Raw genomic sequence first — 21,982 nt, 5'->3', positions numbered from 1 at the left:
TCTCTATAGTAGTGTTCAGCTGTATAGTAATTAAAGGTGTTCTCTCTCTCTCTCTCCTCCAGGTATTCTCTATAGTAGTGTTCAGCTGTATAGTAATTAAAGGTGTTCTCTCTCTCTCTCCTCCAGGTATTCTCTATAGTAGTGTTCAGCTGTATAGTAATTAAAGGTGTTCTCTCTCTCTCTCTCCTCCAGGTATTCTCTATAGTAGTGTTCAGCTGTATAGTAATTAAAGGTGTTCTCTCTCTCCCTCCAGGTATTCTCTATAGTAGTGTTCAGCTGTATAGTAATTAAAGGTGTTCTCTCTCTCTCTCCTCCAGGTATTCTCTATAGTAGTGTTCAGCTGTATAGTAATTAAAGGTGTTCTCTCTCTCTCCTCCAGGTATTCTCTATAGTAGTGTTCAGCTGTATAGTAATTAAAGGTGTTCTCTCTCTCTCTCTCCTCCAGGTATTCTCTATAGTAGTGTTCAGCTGTATAGTAATTAAAGGTGTTCTCTCTCTCCTCCAGGTATTCTCTATAGTAGTGTTCAGCTGTATAGTAATTAAAGGTGTTCTCTCTCTCTCTCCTCCAGGTATTCTCTATAGTAGTGTTCAGCTGTATAGTAATTAAAGGTGTTCTCTCTCTCTCTCCAGGTATTCTCTATAGTAGTGTTCAGCTGTATAGTAATTAAAGGTGTTCTCTCTCTCTCTCCCTCCAGGTATTCTCTATAGTAGTGTTCAGCTGTATAGTAATTAAAGGTGTTCTCTCTCTCTCCTCCAGGTATTCTCTATAGTAGTGTTCAGCTGTATAGTAATTAAAGGTGTTCTCTCTCTCTCTCTCCTCCAGGTATTCTCTATAGTAGTGTTCAGCTGTATAGTAATTAAAGGTGTTCTCTCTCTCCTCCAGGTATTCTCTATAGTAGTGTTCAGCTGTATAGTAATTAAAGGTGTTCTCTCTCTCTCTCTCCTCCAGGTATTCTCTATAGTAGTGTTCAGCTGTATAGTAATTAAAGGTGTTCTCTCTCTCTCCTCCAGGTATTCTCTATAGTAGTGTTCAGCTGTATAGTAATTAAAGGTGTTCTCTCTCTCTCTCCCTCCAGGTATTCTCTATAGTAGTGTTCAGCTGTATAGTAATTAAAGGTGTTCTCTCTCTCTCTCTCTCCAGGTATTCTCTATAGTAGTGTTCAGCTGTATAGTAATTAAAGGTGTTCTCTCTCTCTCTCTCCTCCAGGTATTCTCTATAGTAGTGTTCAGCTGTATAGTAATTAAAGGTGTTCTCTCTCTCTCTCTCCAGGTATTCTCTATAGTAGTGTTCAGCTGTATAGTAATTAAAGGTGTTCTCTCTCTCTCTCTCCCTCCAGGTATTCTCTATAGTAGTGTTCAGCTGTATAGTAATTAAAGGTGTTCTCTCTCTCTCTCTCCAGGTATTCTCTATAGTAGTGTTCAGCTGTATAGTAATTAAAGGTGTTCTCTCTCTCTCTCCTCCAGGTATTCTCTATAGTAGTGTTCAGCTGTATAGTAATTAAAGGTGTTCTCTCTCTCTCTCTCCTCAGGTATTCTCTATAGTAGTGTTCAGCTGTATAGTAATTAAAGGTGTTCTCTCTCTCCTCCAGGTATTCTCTATAGTAGTGTTCAGCTGTATAGTAATTAAAGGTGTTCTCTCTCTCTCTCTCCTCCAGGTATTCTCTATAGTAGTGTTCAGCTGTATAGTAATTAAAGGTGTTCTCTCTCTCTCTCTCCTCCTAGGTATTCTCTATAGTAGTGTTCAGCTGTATAGTAATTAAAGGTGTTCTCTCTCTCCTCCAGGTATTCTCTATAGTAGTGTTCAGCTGTATAGTAATTAAAGGTGTTCTCTCTCTCCTCCAGGTATTCTCTATAGTAGTGTTCAGCTGTATAGTAATTAAAGGTGTTCTCTCTCTCCTCCAGGTATTCTCTATAGTAGTGTTCAGCTGTATAGTAATTAAAGGTGTTCTCTCTCTCTCTCTCCTCCAGGTATTCTCTATAGTAGTGTTCAGCTGTATAGTAATTAAAGGTGTTCTCTCTCTCTCTCCCTCCAGGTATTCTCTATAGTAGTGTTCAGCTGTATAGTAATTAAAGGTGTTCTCTCTCTCTCTCTCTCTCCTCCAGGTATTCTCTATAGTAGTGTTCAGCTGTATAGTAATTAAAGGTGTTCTCTCTCTCTCTCTCCTCCAGGTATTCTCTATAGTAGTGTTCAGCTGTATAGTAATTAAAGGTGTTCTCTCTCTCCTCCAGGTATTCTCTATAGTAGTGTTCAGCTGTATAGTAATTAAAGGTGTTCTCTCTCTCCTCCAGGTATTCTCTATAGTAGTGTTTGCCTGTATAGTGAATGAAGGCTACATGAACATCGGCAGCGAGCGGTTGCTATGCGTCTTCAATAAGAACGCTGATGCCTGTAACTATGGCGTTACCGTGGGCGTGGCCTGTTTCCTAGGCAGCATCTGCTTCCTGGTTCTGGACATCTACTTCCCCACCATCCACAGTGTCCGGCTCAGGAGGAGAGCGGCTCTCATCGACATGGCCTTCTCTGGTACATTACACATTACACACACACACACACATTACACATTACACACACACACACACACACACATTACACATTACACACACACACATTACACACACATCACACATTACACATTACACACACATCACACATTACACACATCACACATTACACATTACACATTACACACACACACACATTACACACACACACACACACATTACACACACACACACACACACATTACACACACACACACACACACACACACACACACACACACACACACACACACACACACACACACACACACACACACATCACATATCACATTACACACACACACACACACACATTACACACACACACACACATACACATCACACATTACACATTACACACACACACACACACACACACATTACACATTACACACACACACACACACACACACACATTACACGTTACACACACACATTACACACACACATTACACACATCACACATTACACACACACACACACACACACACACACACAGACGGATACACGCCCGCACGTCATGTTATCTCTAGAAGTGTGTGTTCTGAACCATCTGTCCTGTTGGTCCCGCCCCCAGCCCTGGCCAGCTTCCTGTGGTTGGTGGGTTTCTGTTTCCTGGCCAATCAGTGGCAGCAGACGACAGAAGACGAGCTCCCATTGGCTCAAGGCTCCGACGCCGCCAGGGCCGCTATCGCCTTCTGCTTCTTCTCCATCCTCACCTGGGTAAGAGACACCTGACCCCGTCCATGTGTGTGTTTCTGACCCCGTCCCTGTGTGTGTTTCTGACCCCGTCCCTGTGTGTGTTTCTAAACCCTGTCCCTGTGTGTGTTTCTAAACCCCGTCCCTGTGTGTGTTTCTAAACCCCGTCCCTTTGTGTGTTTCTAAACCCCATCCCTGTGTGTGACTGACCCGTCCCTGTGTGTGTTTCTGACCCCGTCCCTGTGTGTGTTTCTGACCCCGTCCCTGTGTGTGTTTCTGCCCCTGTCCCTGTGTGTGTTTCTGACCCCGTCCCTGTGTGTGTTTCTAAACCCCGTCCCTGTGTGTGTTTCTGACCCCGTCCCTGTGTGTGTTTCTAAACCCTGTCCCTGTCTGTGTGAGTTTCTGACCCCGTCCTTGTGTGTGTTTCTAAACCCCATCCCTGTGTGTGTTTCTAAACCCCATCCCTGTGTGTGACTGACCCGTCCCTGTGTGTGTTTCTGACCCCGTCCCTGTGTGTGTTTCTAAACCCCGTCCCTGTCTGTGTGAGTTTCTGACCCCGTCCCTGTGTGTGTTTCTGACCCCGTCCCTGTGTGTGTTTCTGCCCCTGTCCCTGTGTGTGTTTCTGACCCCGTCCCTGTGTATGTTTCTGACCCCGTCCCTGTGTGTGTTTCTGACCCCGTCCCTGTGTGTGTGTTTCTGACCCCGTCCCTGTGTGTGTTTGTGTGTTTCTGACCCCATCCCTGTGAGTGTTTCTGACCCCGTCCCTGTGTGTGTTTCTGACCCCGTCCCTGTGTGTGTTTCTGACCCCGTCCCTGTGTGTGTTTATGACCCCGTCCCCGAGTGTGTTTCTGACCCCGTCCCTGAGTGTGTTTCTGATCCCGTCCCTGTGTGTGTTTCTGACCCCGTCCCTGTGTGTGTTTCTGACCCCGTCCCTGTGTGTGTTTCTAAACCCCGTCCCTGTCTGTGTGAGTTTCTGACCCCGTCCCTGTGTGTGTTTCTAAACCCCGTCCCTGTGTGTGTTTCTAAACCCCGTCCCTGTGTGTGATTCTAAACCCTGTCCCTGTGTGTGTTTCTAAACCCTGTCCCTGTGTGTGACTGACCCCGTCCCTGTGTGTGTTTCTGACCCCGTCCCTGTGTGTGTTTCTGACCCCATCCCTGTGAGTGTTTCTGACCCCGTCCCTGTGAGTGTTTCTGACCCCGTCCATGTGTGTGTTTCTGACCCCGTCCCTGTGTGTGTTTCTGACCCCGTCCATGTGTGTGTTTCTGACCCCGTCCCTGTGTGTCCGTGTTTGTTTCTGACCCCGTCCCTGTGTGTGTTTCTGACCCTATCCCTGTGAGTGTTTCTGACCCCGTCCCTGTGTGTGTTTCTGACCCCGTCCCTGTGTGTGTTTCTGACCCCGTCCCTGTGTGTGTTTATGACCCCGTCCCTGAGTGTGTTTCTGACCCCGTCCCTGAGTGTGTTTATGACCCCGTCCCTGTGTGTGTTTCTGACCCCGTCCCTGTGTGTGTTTCTGACCCCGTCCCTGTGTGTGTTTCTAAACCCCGTCCCTGTCTGTGTGAGTTTCTGACCCCGTCCCTGTGTGTGTTTCTAAACCCCGTCCCTGTGTGTGTTTCTAAACCCCGTCCCTGTGTGTGATTCTAAACCCCGTCCCTGTGTGTGTTTCTAAACCCTGTCCCTGTGTGTGACTGACCCCGTCCCTGTGTGTGTTTCTGACCCCGTCCCTGTGTGTGTTTCTAAACCCCGTCCCTGTCTGTGTGAGTTTCTGACCCTGTCCCTGTGTGTGTTTCTGACCCCGTCCCTGTGTGTATTTCTGACCCCGTCCCTGTGTGTGTTTATGACCCCGTCCCTGAGTGTGTTTCTGACCCCGTCCCTGAGTGTGTTTCTGACCCCGTCCCTGTGTGTGTTTCTGACCCCGTCCCTGTGTGTGTTTCTGACCCCGTCCCTGTGTGTGTTTCTAAACCCCATCCCTGTCTGTGTGAGTTTCTGACCCCGTCCCTGTGTGTGTTTCTAAACCCCGTCCCTGTGTGTGTTTCTAAACCCCGTCCCTGTGTGTGATTCTAAACCCCGTCCCTGTGTGTGTTTCTAAACCCTGTCCCTGTGTGTGACTGACCCCGTCCCTGTGTGTGTTTCTGACCCCGTCCCTGTGTGTGTTTCTAAACCCCGTCCCTGTCTGTGTGAGTTTCTGACCCCGTCCCTGTGTGTGTTTCTGACCCCGTCCCTGTGTGTGTTTCTGACCCCGTCCATGTGTGTGTTTCTGACCCCGTCCCTGTGTGTGTTTCTGACCCCGTCCATGTGTGTGTTTCTGACCCCGTCCCTGTGTGTGTTTCTGACCCGTCCCTGTGTGTCCGTGTTTGTTTCTGACCCCGTCCCTGTGTGTGTTTCTGACCCCATCCCTGTGTGTGTTTCTGACCCCGTCCCTGTGTGTCCGTGTTTGTTTCTGACCCCGTCCCTGTGTGTGTTTCTGACCCCATCCCTGTGAATGTTTCTGACCCCGTCCCTGTGTGTGTTTCTGACCCCGTCCCTGTGTGTGTTTCTGACCCCGTCCCTGTGAGTGTTTCTGACCCGTCCCTGTGTGTGTTTCTGACCCCGTCCCTGTGTGTGTTTCTGACCCCGTCCCTGTGTGTGTTTCTGACCCCGTCCCTGTGTGTGTTTCTAAACCCTGTCCCTGTGTGTGTTTCTGACCCCGTCCCTGTGTGTGTTTCTGCCCCTGTCCCTGTGTGTGTTTCTGACCCCGTCCCTGTGTGTGTTTCTGACCCCGTCCCTTGTGTGTGTTTCTGACCCCGTCCCTGTGTGTGTTTTGTGTTCTGACCCCGTCCCTGAGTGTGTTTATGACCCCGTCCCTGTGTGTGTTTCTGACCCCGTCCCCTGTGTGTGACTGACCCCGTCCCTGTGTGTGTTTCTGACCCCGTCCCTGTGTGTGTTTCTAAACCCCGTCCCTGTCTGTGTGAGTTTCTGACCCCGTCCCTGTGTGTGTTTCTGACCCCGTCCCTGTGTGTGTTTCTGACCCCGTCCATGTGTGTGTTTCTGACCCCGTCCCTGTGTGTGTTTCTGACCCCGTCCATGTGTGTGTTTCTGACCCCGTCCCTGTGTGTGTTTCTGACCCGTCCCTGTGTGTCCGTGTTTGTTTCTGACCCCGTCCCTGTGTGTGTTTCTGACCCCGTCCCTGTGTGTGTTTCTGACCCCGTCCCTGTGTGTCCTGTTTCTGACCCCGTCCTGTGTGTGTTTCCCCCCTGTGAGTTTCTGACCGTCCCTGTGTGTGTTTCTGACCCCGTCCCTGTGTGTGTTTCTGACCCCGTCCCTGTGAGTGTTTCTGACCCCGTCCCTGTGTGTGTTTCTGACCCCGTCCCTGTGTGTGTTTCTGACCCCGTCCCTGTGTGTGTTTCTGACCCCGTCCCTGTGTGTGTTTCTAAACCCTGTCCCTGTGTGTGTTTCTGACCCCGTCCCTGTGTGTGTTTCTGCCCCTGTCCCTGTGTGTGTTTCTGACCCCGTCCCTGTGTGTGTTTCTGACCCCGTCCCTGTGTGTGTGTTTATGACCCCGTCCCTGTGTGTGTTTGTGTGTTTCTGACCCCGTCCCTGAGTGTGTTTATGACCCCGTCCCTGTGTGTGTTTCTGACCCCGTCCCTGTGTGTGTTTCTGACCCCGTCCCTGTGTGTGTTTCTAAACCCCGTCCCTGTCTGTGTGAGTTCCTGACCCCGTCCCTGTGTGTGTTTCTAAACCCCGTCCCTGTGTGTGTTTCTAAACCCCGTCCCTGTGTGTGATTCTAAATCCCGTCCCTGTGTGTGTTTCTAAGCCCTGTCCCTTTGTGTGACTGACCCCGTCCCTGTGTGTGTTTCTGACCCCGTCCCTGTGTGTGTTTCTAAACCCCGTCCCTGTGTGTGTTTCTAAACCCCGTCCGTGTGTGTGTTTCTAAACCCCGTCCCTGTGTGTGTTTCTGACCCCGTCCCTGTGTGTGTTTCTAAACCCTGTCCCTGTGTGTGTTTCTGACCCCGTCCCTGTGTGTGTTTCTGACCCCGTCCCTGTGTGTGTTTCTAAACCCTGTCCCTGTGTGTGTTTCTGACCCCGTCCCTGTGTGTGTTTCTGACCCCGTCCCTGTGTGTGTTTCTGACCCCCGTCCCCTGTGTGTGTTTCTAAACCCTGTCCCTGTGTGTGTTTCTGACCCCGTCCCTGTGTGTGTTTCTGCCCCTGTCCCTGTGTGTGTTTCTGACCCCGTCCCTGTGTGTGTTTCTGACCCCGTCCCTGTGTGTGTGTTTCTGACCCCGTCCCTGTGTGTGTTTATGACCCCGTCCCTGAGTGTGTTTCTGACCCCATCCCTGAGTGTGTTTATGACCCCGTCCCTGTGTGTGTTTCTGACCCCGTCCCTGTGTGTGTTTATGACCCCGTCCCCTGAGTGTGTTTCTGACCCCGTCCCCTGTGTGTGTTTCTGACCCCGTCCCTGTGTGTGTTTCTGACCCCGTCCCCTGTGTGTGTTTCTGACCCCGTCCCTGTGTGTGTTCCTGACCCCGTCCCTGTGTGTGTTTCTGACCCCATCCCTGTGAGTGTTTCTGACCCCGTCCCTGTGTGTGTTTTTGACCCCGTCCCTGTGTGTGTTTCTGACCCCGTCCCTGTGTGTGTTTCTGACCCCGTCCCTGTGTGTGTTTCTGACCCCGTCCCTGTGTGTGTTTCTGACCCCGTCCCTGTGTGTGTTCCTGACCCCGTCCCTGTGTGTGTTTCTGACCCCGTCCCTGTGAGTGTTTCTGACCCCGTCCCTGTGTGTGTTTTTATGAACCCGTCCCTGTGTGTGTTTCTGACCCCGTCCCTGTGTGTGTTTCTGACCCCGTCCCTGTGTTTGTTTCTGACCCCGTCCCTGTGTGTGTTCCTGACCCCGTCCCTGTGTGTGTTTCTGACCCCGTCCCTGTGTGTGTTTCTGACCCCGTCCCTGTGTGTGTTTCTAAACCCTGTCCCTGTGTGTGTTTCTGACCCCGTCCCTGTGTGTTTTTCTGCCCCTGTCCCTGTGTGTGTTTCTGACCCCGTCCCTGTGTGTGTTTCTGACCCCGTCCCTGTGTGTGTGTTTATGACCCCGTCCCTGTGTGTGTTTGTGTGTTTCTGACCCCGTCCCTGTGTGTGTTTCTGACCCCGTCCCTGTCTGTGTGAGTTTCTGACCTCGTCCCTGTGTGTGTTTCTAAACCCTGTCCCTGTGTGTGTTTCTGACCCCGTCCCTGTGTGTGTTTCTGCCCCTGTCCCTGTGTGTGTTTCTGACCCCGTCCCTGTGTGTGTTTCTGACCCCGTCCCTGTGTGTGTGTTTCTGACCCCGTCCCTGTGTGTGTTTCTGACCCCATCCCTGTGAGTGTTTCTGACCCCGTCCCTGTGTGTGTTTCTGACCCCGTCCCTGTGTGTGTTTCTGACCCCGTCCCTGTGTGTGTTTATGACCCCGTCCCTGAGTGTGTTTCTGACCCCCGTCCCTGAGTGTGTTTATGACCCCGTCCCTGTGTGTGTTTCTGACCCCGTCCCTGTGTGTGTTTCTGACCCCGTCCCCTGTGTGTGTTTCTAAACCCCGTCCCTGTCTGTGTGAGTTTCTGACCCCGTCCCCTGTGTGTGTTTCTAAACCCCGTCCCTGTGTGTGTTTCTAAACCCCGTCCCTGTGTGTGATTCTAAACCCCGTCCCTGTGTGTGTTTCTAAACCCTGTCCCTGTGTGTGACTGACCCCGTCCCTGTGTGTGTTTCTGACCCCGTCCCTGTGTGTGATTCTAAACCCCGTCCCTGTCTGTGTGAGTTTCTGACCCTGTCCCTGTGTGTGTTTCTGACCCCGTCCCTGTGTGTATTTCTGACCCCGTCCCTGTGTGTGTTTATGACCCCGTCCCTGAGTGTGTTTCTGACTCCGTCCCTGAGTGTGTTTCTGACCCCGTCCCTGTGTGTGTTTCTGACCCCGTCCCTGTGTGTGTTTCTGACCCCGTCCCTGTGTGTGTTTCTAAACCCCATCCCCGTCCCTGTGAGTGTTTCTGACCCCGTCCCTGTGTGTGTTTCTAAACCCCGTCCCTGTGTGTGTTTTTCTAAACCCCGTCCCTGTGTGTGATTCTAAACCCCGTCCCTGTGTGTGTTTCTAAACCCTGTCCCTGTGTGTGACTGACCCCGTCCCTGTGTGTGTTTCTGACCCCGTCCCTGTGTGTGTTTCTAAACCCCGTCCCTGTCTGTGTGAGTTTCTGACCCCGTCCCTGTGTGTGTTTCTGACCCCGTCCCTGTGTGTGTTTCTGACCCCCGTCCATGTGTGTGTTTCTGACCCCGTCCCCTGTGTGTGTTTCTGACCCCGTCCATGTGTGTGTTTCTGACCCCGTCCCTGTGTGTGTTTCTGACCCGGTCCCCTGTGTGTCCGTGTTTGTTTCTGACCCCGTCCCTGTGTGTGTTTCTGACCCCGTCCCTGTGAGTGTTTCTGACCCCGTCCCTGTGTGTGTTTCTGACCCCGTCCCTGTGTGTGTTTCTGACCCCGTCCCTGTGTGTGTTTCTGACCCCGTCCCCTGTGTGTGTTTCTGACCCCGTCCCTGTGTGTGTTCCTGACCCCGTCCCCTGTGTGTGTTTCTGACCCCGTCCCTGTGAGTGTTTCTGACCCCGTCCCTGTGTGTGTTTCTGACCCCGTCCCTGTGTGTGTTTCTGACCCCGTCCCCTGTGTGTGTTTCTGACCCCGTCCCTGTGTGTGTTTCTGACCCCGTCCCTGTGTGTGTTCCTGACCCCGTCCCTGTGTGTGTTTCTGACCCCGTCCCTGTGTGTGTTTCTAAACCCTGTCCCTGTGTGTGTTTCTGACCCCGTCCCTGTGTGTGTTTCTGCCCCTGTCCCTGTGTGTGTTTCTGACCCCGTCCCTGTGTGTGTTTCTGCCCCCGTCCCTGTGTGTGTGTTTATGACCCCGTCCCTGTGTGTGTTGTGTGTTTCTGACCCCGTCCCTGAGTGTGTGTTTATGACCCCGTCCCCTGTGTGTGTTTCTGACCCCGTCCCTGTGTGTGTTTCTGACCCCGTCCCTGTGTGTGTTTCTAAACCCCGTCCCTGTCTGTGTGAGTTCCTGACCCCGTCCCTGTGTGTGTTTCTAAACCCCGTCCCTGTGTGTGTTTCTAAACCCCGTCCCTGTGTGTGATTCTAAATCCCGTCCCTGTGTGTGTTTCTAAGCCCTGTCCCTTTGTGTGACTGACCCCGTCCCTGTGTGTGTTTCTGACCCCGTCCCTGTGTGTGTTTCTAAACCCCGTCCCTGTGTGTGTTTCTAAACCCCGTCCGTGTGTGTGTTTCTAAACCCCGTCCCTGTGTGTGTTTCTAAACCCGTCCCTGTCTGTGTGAGTTTCTGACCTCGTCCCTGTGTGTGTTTCTAAACCCCGTCCCTGTGTGTGACTGACCCCGTCCCTGTGTGTGTTTCTGACCCCGTCCCTGTGTGTGTTTCTGACCCCGTCCCTGTGTGTGTTTCTAAACCCTGTCCCTGTGTGTGTTTCTGACCCCGTCCCTGTGTGTGTTTCTGCCCCTGTCCCTGTGTGTGTTTCTGACCCCGTCCCTGTGTGTGTTTCTGACCCCGTCCCTGTGTGTGTGTTTCTGACCCCGTCCCTGTGTGTGTTTATGACCCCGTCCCTGAGTGTGTTTCTGACCCCGTCCCTGTGTGTGTTTATGACCCCGTCCCTGTGTGTGTTTCTGACCCCGTCCCTGTGTGTGTTTCTGACCCCGTCCCCTGTGTGTGTTTCTGACCCCGTCCCTGTGTGTGTTTCTGACCCCGTCCCTGTGTGTGTTTCTGACCCCGTCCCCTGTGTGTGTTTCTGACCCCGTCCCTGTGTGTGTTTCTAACCCCGTCCCTGTGTGTGTTTCTGACCCCGTCCCTGTGTGTGTTTCTGACCCCGTCCCTGTGTGTGTTTCTGACCCCGTCCCTGTGTGTGTTTCTGACCCCCGTCCCTGTGTGTGTTTCTGACCCCGTCCCCTGTGTGTGTTTCTGACCCCGTCCCTGTGTGTGTTTCTGACCCCGTCCCTGTGTGTGTTTCCTGACCCCGTCCCTGTGTGTGTTTCTGACCCCGTCCCTGTGAGTGTTTCTGACCCCGTCCCTGTGTGTGTTTCTGACCCGTCCCTGTGTGTGTTTCTGACCCCGTCCCTGTGTGTGTTTCTGACCCCGTCCCTGTGTTTGTTTCTGACCCCGTCCCCTGTGTGTGTTCCTGACCCCGTCCCTGTGTGTGTTTCTGACCCCTTCCTGTGTGTGTTTCTGACCCCGTCCCCTGTGTGTGTTTCTAAACCCCTGTCCCTGTGTGTGTTTCTGACCCCGTCCCTGTGTGTTTTTCTGCCCCTGTCCCTGTGTGTGTTTCTGACCCCCGTCCCTGTGTGTGTTTCTGACCCCGTCCCTGTGTGTGTGTTTATGACCCCGTCCCTGTGTGTGTTTGTGTGTTTCTGACCCTCCCTGTGTGTGTTTCTGACCCCGTCCCTGTCTGTGTGAGTTTCTGACCTCGTCCCTGTGTGTGTTTCTAAACCCTGTCCCTGTGTGTGTTTCTGACCCCGTCCCTGTGTGTGTTTCTGCCCCTGTCCCTGTGTGTGTTTCTGACCCCGTCCCTGTGTGTGTTTCTGACCTTGTCCCTGTGTGTGTGTTTCTGACCCCGTCCCTGTGTGTGTTTATGACCCCGTCCCTGAGTGTGTTTCTGACCCCGTCCCTGAGTGTGTTTATGACCCCGTCCCTGTGTGTGTTTCTGACCCCGTCCCTGTGTGTGTTTATGACCCCGTCCCTGAGTGTGTTTCTGACCCCGTCCCTGTGTGTGTTTCTGACCCCGTCCCTGTGTGTGTTTCTGACCCCGTCCCTGTGTGTGTTTCTGACCCCGTCCCTGTGTGTGTTCCTGACCCCGTCCCTGTGTGTGTTTCTGACCCCATCCCTGTGAGTGTTTCTGACCCCGTCCCTGTGTGTGTTTCTGACCCCGTCCCTGTGTGTGTTTCTGACCCCGTCCCTGTGTGTGTTTCTGACCCCGTCCCTGTGTGTGTTTCTGACCCCGTCCCTGTGTGTGTTTCTGACCCCGTCCCTGTGTGTGTTTCTGACCCCGTCCCTGTGTGTGTTTCTGACCCCGTCCCTGTGAGTGTTTCTGACCCCGTCCCTGTGTGTGTTTCTGACCCCGTCCCTGTGTGTGTTTCTGACCCCGTCCCTGTGTGTGTTTCTGACCCCGTCCCTGTGTGTGTTCCTGACCCCGTCCCTGTGTGTGTTTCTGACCCCGTCCCTGTGTGTGTTTCTGACCCCGTCCCTGTGTGTGTTTCTGACCCCGTCCCTGTGTGTGTTTCTGACCCCGTCCCTGTGTGTGTTTCTGACCCCGTCCCTGTGTGTGTTTCTGACCCGTCCCTGTGTGTTTTCCTGACCCCGTCCCTGTGTGTGTTCTGACCCCGTCCCTGTGAGTGTTTCTGACCCCGTCCCTGTGTGTGTTTCTGACCCCGTCCCCTGTGTGTGTTTCTGACCCCGTCCCTGTGTGTGTTTCTGACCCCCGTCCCCTGTGTGTGTTTCTGACCCCGTCCCTGTGTGTGTTTCTAAACCCTGTCCCTGTGTGTGTTTCTGACCCCGTCCCTGTGTGTGTTTCTGCCCCTGTCCCTGTGTGTGTTTCTGACCCCGTCCCTGTGTGTGTTTCTGACCCCGTCCCTGTGTGTGTGTTTATGACCCCGTCCCTGTGTGTGTTTGTGTGTTTCTGACCCCGTCCCTGTGTGTGTTTCTGACCCCCGTCCCCTGTGTGTGTTTCTGACCCCGTCCCTGTGTGTGTTTCTGACCCCGTCCCTGTGTGTGTTTTCTGACCCCGTCCCTGTGTGTGTTTCTGACCCCGTCCCTGTGTGTGTTTCTGACCCCTCCCCCCGTCCCTGTGTGTGTTTCTAAACCCTGTCCCTGTGTGTGTTTCTGACCCCGTCCCTGTGTGTGTTTCTGCCCCTGTCCCTGTGTGTGTTTCTGACCACGTCCCTGTGTGTGTTTCTGACCCCGTCCCTGTGTGTGTGTTTCTGACCCCGTCCCTGTGTGTGTTTGTGTGTTTCTGACCCCGTCCCTGTGTGTGTTTCTGACCCCGTCCCTGTGTGTGTTTCTGACCCCGTCCCTGTGTGTGTTTCTGACCCCGTCCCTGTGTGTGTTTCTGACCCCGTCCCTGTGTGTGTTTCTGACCCCGTCCCTGTGTGTGTTTCTGACCCGTCCCTGTGTGTGTTTCTTGCCCCCGTCCCTGTGTGTGTTTCTGACCCCGTCCCTGTGTGTGTTTCTGACCCCGTCCCTGTGTGTGTTTCTGACCCCGTCCCTGTGTGTGTTTCTGACCCCGTCCCTGTGTGTGTTTCTGACCCCGTCCCTGTGTGTGTTTCTAAACCCTGTCCCTGTGTGTGTTTCTGACCCCGTCCCTGTGTGTGTTTCTGCCCCTGTCCCTGTGTGTGTTTCTGACCCCCGTCCCTGTGTGTGTTTCTGACCCCGTCCCTGTGTGTGTTTATGACCCCTCGTGTCTGTGTGTGTTTCTGACCCCGTCCCTGTGTGTGTTTCTGACCCCGTCCCTGTGTGTGTTTCTGACCCCGTCCCTGTGTGTGTTTCTGACCCCGTCCCTGTGTGTGTTTCTGACTCCGTCCCTGTGTGTGTTTCTGACCCCGTCCCTGTGTGTGTTTCTGACCCCGTCCCCTGTGTGTGTTTCCTGACCCCGTCCCTGTGTGTGTTCCTGACCCCGTCCCTGTGTGTGTTTCTGACCCCGTCCCTGTGTGTGTTTCTGACCCCGTCCCTGTGTGTGTTTCTGACCCCGTCCCTGTGTGTGTTTCTGACCCCGTCCCTGTGTGTGTTTCTGACCCCGTCCCTGTGTGTGTTCCTGACCCCGTCCCTGTGTGTGTTTCTGACCCCATCCCTGTGAGTGTTTCTGACCCCGTCCCTGTGTGTGTTTTTGACCCCGTCCCTGTGTGTGTTTCTGACCCCGTCCCCTGTGTGTGTTTCTGACCCCGTCCCTGTGTGTGTTTCTGACCCCGTCCCTGTGTGTGTTTCTGACTCCGTCCCTGTGTGTGTTTCCTGACCCCGTCCCTGTGTGTGTTTCTGACCCCGTCCCTGTGTGTGTTTCTGACCCCGTCCCTGTGTGTGTTTTCATGACCCCGTCCCTGTGTGTGTTTCTGACCCCGTCCCTGTGTGTTTGTTTCTGACCCCGTCCCTGTGTGTGTTTCTGACCCCGTCCCTGTGTGTGTTTCTGACCCCGTCCCCTGTGTGTGTTTCTGACCCCGTCCCTGTGTGTGTTTCTAAACCCTGTCCCTGTGTGTGTTTCTGACCCCGTCCCTGTGTGTGTTTTCTGCCCCTGTCCCTGTGTGTGTTTCTGACCCCGTCCCCTGTGTGTGTTTCTGACCCCGTCCCTGTGTGTGTGTTTATGACCCCCGTCCCTGTGTGTGTTTGTGTGTTTCTGACCCCGTCCCTGTGTGTGTTTCTGACCCCGTCCCTGTCTGTGTGAGTTTCTGACCTCGTCCCTGTGTGTGTTTCTAAACCCTGTCCCTGTGTGTGTTTCTGACCCCGTCCCTGTGTGTGTTTCTGCCCCTGTCCCTGTGTGTGTTTCTGACCCCGTCCCTGTGTGTGTTTCTGACCCCGTCCCGTGTGTGTGTTTCTGACCCCGTCCCTGTGTGTGTTTCTGACCCCATCCCTGTGAGTGTTTCTGCCCCCGTCCCGTGTGTGTTTCTGACCCCGTCCCTGTGTGTGTTTCTGACCCCCGTCCCTGTGTGTGTTTATGACCCCGTCCCCTGAGTGTGTTTCTGACCCCGTCCCTGAGTGTGTTTATGACCCCGTCCCTGTGTGTGTTTCTGACCCCGTCCCTGTGTGTGTTTCTGACCCCGTCCCTGTGTGTGTTTCTAAACCCCGTCCCTGTCTGTGTGAGTTTCTGACCCCGTCCCTGTGTGTGTTTCTAAACCCCGTCCCTGTGTGTGTTTCTAAACCCCGTCCCTGTGTGTGATTCTAAACCCCGTCCCTGTGTGTGTTTCTAAACCCCTGTCCCTGTGTGTGACTGACCCCCGTCCCTGTGTGTGTTTCTGACCCCGTCCCTGTGTGTGTTTCTAAACCCTGTCCCTGTCTGTGTGAGTTTCTGACCCTGTCCCTGTGTGTGTTTCTGACCCCGTCCCTGTGTGTATTTCTGACCCCCGTCCCTGTGTGTGTGTTTATGACCCCGTCTCTGAGTGTGTTTCTGACTCCGTCCCTGAGTGTGTTTCTGACCCCGTCCCCTGTGTGTGTTTCTGACCCCGTCCCTTGTGTGTTTCTGACCCCGTCCCTGTGTGTGTTTCTAGACCCCCGTCCCCTGTGTGTGTTTCTGACCCGTCCCCTGTGTGTGTTTCTAAACCCCCGTCCCTGTGTGTGTTTTCTAAACCCCGTCCCTGTGTGTGTTTCTAAACCCTGTCCCTGTGTGTGTTTCTAAACCCCCGTCCCTGTGTGTGTTTCTGACCCCGTCCCTGTGTGTGTTTCTGACCGTCCCTGTTGTGTGTGTTTCTGACCCCGGTCCCCTGTGTGTGTTTCTGACCCCGTCCCTGTGTGTGTTTCTGACCCGTCCCTGTGTGGTGTGTTTCTGACCCCGTCCCTGTGTGTGTTTCTGACCCCGTCCCTGTGTGTGTTTCTGACCCCGTCCCTGTGTGTCGTTGTTTCTGACCCCGTCCCTGTGTGTGTTTCTGACCCCGTCCCTGTGTGTGTTTCTGACCCGTCCCTGTGTGTGTTTCTGACCCCGTCCCTGTGTGTGTTTCTGACCCCGTCCCTGTGTGTGTTTCTGACCCCGTCCCTGTGTGTTTCTGACCCCGTCCCTGTGTGTGTTTCTGACCGTCTGTCCCCCTGTGTGTGTTTCTGACCCCGTCCCTGTGTGTGTTTCTGACCCCGTCCCTGTGTGTGTTTCTGACCCCGTCCCTGTGTGTGTTTCTAAACCCTGTCCCTGTGTGTGTTTCTGACCCCGTCCCTGTGTGTGTTTCTGACCCCGTCCCTGTGTGTGTTTCTGACCCCGTCCCTGTGTGTGTTTCTGACCCCGTCCCTGTGTGTGTTTTATACCCCGTCCCTGTGTGTGTTTGTGTGTTTCTGACCCGTCCCTGTGTGTGTTTATGACCCCGTCCCTGTGTGTGTTTCTGACCCCGTCCCCTGTGTGTGTTTCTGACCCCGTCCCTGTGTGTGTTTCTGAAACCCCCGTCCCTGTCTGTGTGAGTTCCTGACCTCGTCCCTGTGTGTGTTTCTAAACCCCGTCCCTGTGTGTGTTTCTAAACCCCGTCCTGTGTGTGATTCTAAATCCCGTCCCTGTGTGTGTTTCTAAGCCCTGTCCTTTGTGTGACAGACCCGTCCCTGTGTGTGTTTCTGACCCGTCCCTGTGTGTGTTTCTAAACCCCGTCCTTGTGTGTTTCTAAACCCCGTCCGTGTGTGTGTTTCTAAACCCCGTCCCTGTGTGTGTTTCTAAACCCGTCCCTGTCTGTGTGAGTTTCTGACCTCGGTCCCTGTGTGTGTTTCTAACCCCGTCCCTGTGTGCTGAACTGACCCCGTCCCTGTGTGTGTTTCTGACCCCGTCCCTGTGTGTGTTTCTGACCCCCGTCCCTGTGTGTGTTTCTAAACCCTGTCCCTGTGTGTGTTTCTGACCCCGTCCCTGTGTGTGTTTCTGCCCCTGTCCCTGTGTGTGTTTCTGTACCCCGTCCCTGTGTGTGTTTCTGACCCCGTCCCTGTGTGTGTTTCTGACCCCGTCCCTGTGTGTGTTTATGACCCCGTCCCTGAGTGTGTTTCTGACCCCGTCCCTGAGTGTGTTTATGACCCCGTCCTGTGTGTGTTTCTGACCCCGTCCCCTGTGTGTGTTTATGACCCGTCCCTGAGTGTGTTTCTGACCCCGGTCCCTGTGTGTGTTTCTGACCCCCCGTCCTGTGTGTGTTTCTGACCCCGTCCCTGTGTGTGTTTCTTACCCCGTCCCTGTGTGTTTTTCTGCCCCTGTCCCTGTGTGTGTTTCTGACCGCGTCCCTGTGTGTGTTTCTGACCCCGGTCCCTGTGTGTGTGTTTACATGACCCCGTCCCTGTGTGTGTTTGTGTGTTTCTGACCCCGTCCCTGTGTGTGTTTCTGACCCCGTCCCTGTCTGTGTGAGTTTCTGACTCCGTCCCCTGTGTGTGTTTCTAAACCCTGTCCCTGTGTGTGTTTCTGACCCGTCCCCTGTGTGTGTTTCTGCCCCTGTCCCTGTGTGTGTTTCTGACCCCCGTCCCTGTGTGTGTTTCTGACCCCGTCCCTGTGTGTGTGTTTCTGACCCTGCCCCTGTGTGTGTTTCTGACCCCATCCCTGTGAGTGTTTCTGACCGTCCCTGTGTGTGTTTCTGACCCCGTCCCTGTGTGTGTTTCTGACCCCGTCCTTGTGTGTTTATGACCCCGTCCCTGAGTGTGTTTCTGACCCCATCCCTGAGTGTGTTTATGACTCCCGTCCCTGTGTGTGTTTCTGACCCCGTCCCTGTGTGTGTTTCTGACCCCTGCCCCTGTGTGTGTTTCTAAACCCCGTCCCTGTCTGTGTGAGTTTCTGACCCCGTCCCTGTGTGTGTTTCTAAACCCCGTCCCCTGTGTGTGTTTCTAAACCCCGTCCCTGTGTGTGATTCTAAACCCCGTCCCCTGTGTGTGTTTCTAAACCCTGTCCCTGTGTGTGACTGACCCCGTCCCTGTGTGTGTTTCTGACCCCGTCCCTGTGTGTGTTTCTAGACCCCGTCCCTGTCTGTGAGTTTCTGACCCTGTCCCTGTGTGTGTTTCTGACCCCGTCCCTGTGTGTATTTCTGACCCCGTCCCTGTGTGTGTTTATGACCCCGTCCCTGAGTGTGTTTCTGACTCCCGTCCCTGAGTGTGTTTCTGACCCCGTCCCTGTGTGTGTTTCTGACCCCGTCCCCTGTGTGTGTTTCTGACCCCGTCCCTGTGTGTGTTTCAAACCCCATCCCGTCCCTGTGAGTGTTTCTGACCCCGTCCCGTGTGTGTTTCTAAACCCCGTCCCTGTGTGTGTTTTCTAAACCCCGTCCTTGTGTGTGATTCTAAACCCCCGTCCCTGTGTGTGTTTCTAAACCCTGTCCCTGTGTGTGACTGACCCGTCCCTTGTGTGTGTTTCTGACCCCGTCCCTGTGTGTGTTTCTAAACCCCCCGTCCCTGTCTGTGTGAGTTTCTGACCCCGTCCCTGTGTGTGTTTCTGACCCCGTCCCTGTGTGTGTTTCTGACCCCGTCCATGTGTGTGTTTCTGACCCCGTCCCTGTGTGTGTTTCTGACCCCCGTCCCTGTGTGTGTTTCTGACCCCGTCCCTGTGTGTGTTTCTGACCCCGTCCCCTGTGTGTCCGGTTGTTTCTGACCCCGTCCCTGTGTGTGTTTCTGACCCCGTCCCCTGTGAGTGTTTCTGACCCCGTCCCTGTGTGTGTTTCTGACCCCGTCCCTGTGTGTGTTTCTGACCCCCGTCCCTGTGTGTGTTTCTGACCCGGTCCCTGTGTGTGTTTCTGACCCCGTCCCTGTGTGTGTTTCTGACCCCGTCCCTGTGTGTGTTTCTGACCCCGTCCCCTGTGAGTGTTTCTGACCCCGTCCCTGTGTGTGTTTCTGACCCCGTCCCTGTGTGTGTTTCTGACCCCGTCCCTGTGTGTGTTTCTGACCCCGTCCCCTGTGTGTGTTCCTGACCCCGTCCCTGTGTGTGTTTCTGACCCCGTCCCTGTGTGTGTTTCTAGACCCCTGTCCCTGTGTGTGTTTCTGACCCCGTCCCTGTGTGTGTTTCTGCCCCTGTCCCTGTGTGTGTTTCTGACCCCTGTCCCTGTGTGTGTTTCTGACCCCGTCCCTGTGTGTGTTTATGACCCCGTCCCTGTGTGTGTTGTGTTTCTGACCCCGTCCCTGAGTGTGTTTATGACCCCGTCCCTGTGTGTGTTTCTGACCCCGTCCCCTGTGTGTGTTTCTGACCCCGTCCCTGTGTGTGTTTCTAAACCCCGTCCCTGTCTGTGTGAGTTCCTGACCTCGTCCCTGTGTGTGTTTCTAAACCCCGTCCCTGTGTGTGTTTCTAAACCCCGTCCCTGTGTGTGATTCTAAATCCCGTCCCTGTGTGTGTTTCTAAGCCCTGTCCCTGTGTGTGACTGACCTCGTCCCTGTGTGTTTCTGACCCCGTCCTGTGTGTGTTTCTAAACCCCGTCCCTGTGTGTGTTTCTAAACCCCGTCCGTGTGTGTGTTTCTAAACCCGGTCCCTGTGTGTGTTTCTAAACCCGTCCCTGTCTGTGTGAGTTTCTGACCTTCGTCCCTGTGTGTGTTTCTAACCCCGTCCCTGTGTGTGACTCGTCCCTGTGTGTGTTTCTGACCCCGTCCCTGTGTGGTTTCTGACCCGTCCCTGTGTGTGTTTCTAAACCCTGTCCCTGTGTGTGTTTCTGACCCCGTCCCTGTGTGTGTTTCTGCCCCTGTCCCTGTGTGTTTCTGACCCCGTCCCTGTGTGTGTTTCTGACCCGTCCCTGTGTGTGTGTTTCTGACCCCGTCCCCTGTGTGTGTTTATGACCCCGTCCCTGAGTGTGTTTCTGACCCCGGTCCCTGAGTGTGTTTGTGACCCGGCCCCTGTGTGTGTTTCTGACCCCGTCCCTGTGTGTGTTTATGACCCCGTCCCTGAGTGTGTTTCTGACCCCGTCCCTGTGTGTGTTTCTGACCCCGTCCCTGTGTGTGTTTCTGACCCCGTCCCTGTGTGTGTTTCTGACCGTCCCTGTGTGTGTTCCTGACCCGTCCCTGTGTGTGTTTCTGACCCCATCCCGTGTGTTTCTGACCACCCGTCCCTGTGTGTGTTTCTGACCCCGTCCCTGTGTGTGTTTCTGACCTGTCCCTGTGTGTGTTTCTGACCCCGTCCCTGTGTGTGTTTCTGACCCTCGCCCCTGTGTGTGTTCTGACCCCGTCCCTGTGTGTGTTTCTGACCCGTCCCTGTGTGTGTTCCTGACCCCGTCCCTGTGTGTGTTTCTGACCCCCGTCCCTGTGTGTGTTTCTGACTCCGCTCCTGTGTGTGTTTCTGACCCCGTCCCTGTGTTTGTTTCTGACCCCGTCCCTGTGTGTGTTTCTGACCCCGTCCCTGTGTGTGTTTCTGACCCCTTCCCTGTGTGTGTTTCTGACCCTGGTCCCTGTGTGTGTTTCTAAACCCTGTCCCTGTGTGTGTTTCTGACCCCGTCCCTGTGTGTGTTTCTGACCCGTCCTGTGTGTGTTTCTGACCCCGTCCCTGTGTGTGTTTCTGACCCCGTCCCTGTGTGTGTTTCTGACCCCGTCCCTGTGTGTGTTTCTGACCCCGTCCCTGTGTGTGTTTCTGACCTCGTCCCTGTGTGTGTTTCTGACCCCGTCCCTTGTGTGTTTCTGACCCCGTCCCTGTGTGTGTTTCTGACCCCGTCCCTGTGTGTGTTTCTGACCCGTCCCTGTGTGTGTTTCTGACCCTCGTCCCTGTGTGTGTGTTTCTGACCCCGTCCCGTGTGTGTGTTTCTGACCCCGTCCCCTGTGTGTGTTTCTGACCCCGTCCCTGTGTGTGTTTCTGACCCCGTCCCTGTGTGTGTTTCTGACCCCGTCCTGTGTGTGTTTCTGACCCCGTCCTCTGTGTGTGTTTCTGACCCCGTCCCTGTGTGTGTTTCTGACCCCTGTCCCTGTGTGTGTTTCTGACCCCGTCCCTGTGTGTGTTTCTGACCCCGTCCCTGTGTGTGTTTCTGACCCCGTCCCTGTGTGTGTTTCTGACCCCGTCCCTGTGTGTGTTTCTGACCCCGTCCCTGTGTGTTTCTGACCCCGTCCTGTGTGTGTTTCTGACCCCGTCCTGTGTGTTTCTGACCCCGTCCCTGTGTGTGTTTCTGACCCCGTCCCTGTGTGTGTTTCTGACCCCGTCCCTGTGTGTGTTTCTGACCCCGTCCCCTGTGTGTGTTTCTGACCCCGTCCCCTGTGTGTGTTTCTGACCCCGTCCCCCTGTGTGTGTTTCTGACCCGTCCCTGTGTGTGTTTCTGACCCTCCCTGTGTGTGTTTCTGACCCCGTCCCTGTGTGTGTTTCTGACCCCGTCCCTGTGTGTGTTTCTGACCCCCGTCCCTGTGTGTGTTTCTGACCCCGTCCCTGTGTGTGTTTCTGACCCCGTCCCTGTGTGTGTTTCTGACCCCGTCCCTGTGTGTGTTCTGACCCCGGTCCCTGTGTGTGTTTCTGACCCCGTCCCTGTGTGTGTTTCTGACCCCGTCCCTGTGTGTGTTTCTGACCCCTGGCCCTGTGTGTGTTTCTGACCCCGTCCCTGTGTGTGTTTCTGACCCCGTCCCTGTGTGTGTTTCTGACCCCGTCCCTGTGTGTGTTTCTGACCCCGTCCCTGTGTGTGTTTCTGACCCCTGTCCCCTGTGTGTGTTTCTGACCCCGTCCCGTGTGTGTGTTTCTGACCCCCGTCCCTGTGTGTGTTTCTGACCCCGTCCCTGTGTGTGTTTCTGACCCCGTCCCTGTGTGTGTTTCTGACCCCGTCCCTGTGTGTGTTTCTGACCCCGTCCCTGTGTGTGTTTCTGACCCCGTCCCTTGTGTGTTTCTGACCCCGTCCCTGTGTGTGTTTCTGACCCCGTCCCTGTGTGTGTTTCTGACCCTCCCTGTGTGTTTCTAGACCCCTGTCCCTGTGTGTGTTTCTGACCCCGGTCCCCTGTGTGTGTTTCTGACCCCGTCCCCTGTGTGTGTTTCTGACCCCGTCCCTGTGTGTTTTCTGACCCCGTCCCTGTGTGTGTTTTCTGACCCCGTCCTGTGTGTGTTTCTGACCCGTCCCTGTGTGTGTTTCCTGACCCCGTCCCTGTGTGTGTTTCTGACCCCCGTCCCTGTGTGTGTTTCTGACCCGTCCCTGTGTGTGTTTCTAAACCCT

At 54.3% G+C, this 21,982-nt stretch overlaps 1 protein-coding gene across 4 annotated transcripts in view; it reads left to right on the top strand.

Moving 5' to 3' along the window:
• The window catches only part of LOC121555594 (synaptogyrin-1), a 58,100-nt gene that overhangs the window by 26,904 nt on the left and 9,214 nt on the right, over nucleotides 1-21,982 (top strand). For all 4 annotated transcript variants that reach the window (XM_045217229.1, XM_045217226.1, XM_045217227.1 and 1 more), the window contains exons 2-3: nucleotides 2,290-2,524; nucleotides 3,119-3,264. In XM_045217229.1, coding sequence (XP_045073164.1) covers nucleotides 2,335-2,524; nucleotides 3,119-3,264 — 336 coding nt within the window. In that variant the 5' untranslated portion in view covers nucleotides 2,290-2,334. The remainder of the gene's footprint in view (nucleotides 1-2,289; nucleotides 2,525-3,118; nucleotides 3,265-21,982) is intronic.

This window comes from Coregonus clupeaformis, unplaced genomic scaffold, assembly GCF_020615455.1.
Source record: "Coregonus clupeaformis isolate EN_2021a unplaced genomic scaffold, ASM2061545v1 scaf0974, whole genome shotgun sequence".
Taxonomy (NCBI): Eukaryota; Metazoa; Chordata; class Actinopteri; order Salmoniformes; family Salmonidae; genus Coregonus; species Coregonus clupeaformis.
The sequence above is the reverse complement of the archived record's forward strand: the minus strand, read 5'-3'. Positions and strand labels throughout refer to the sequence as shown.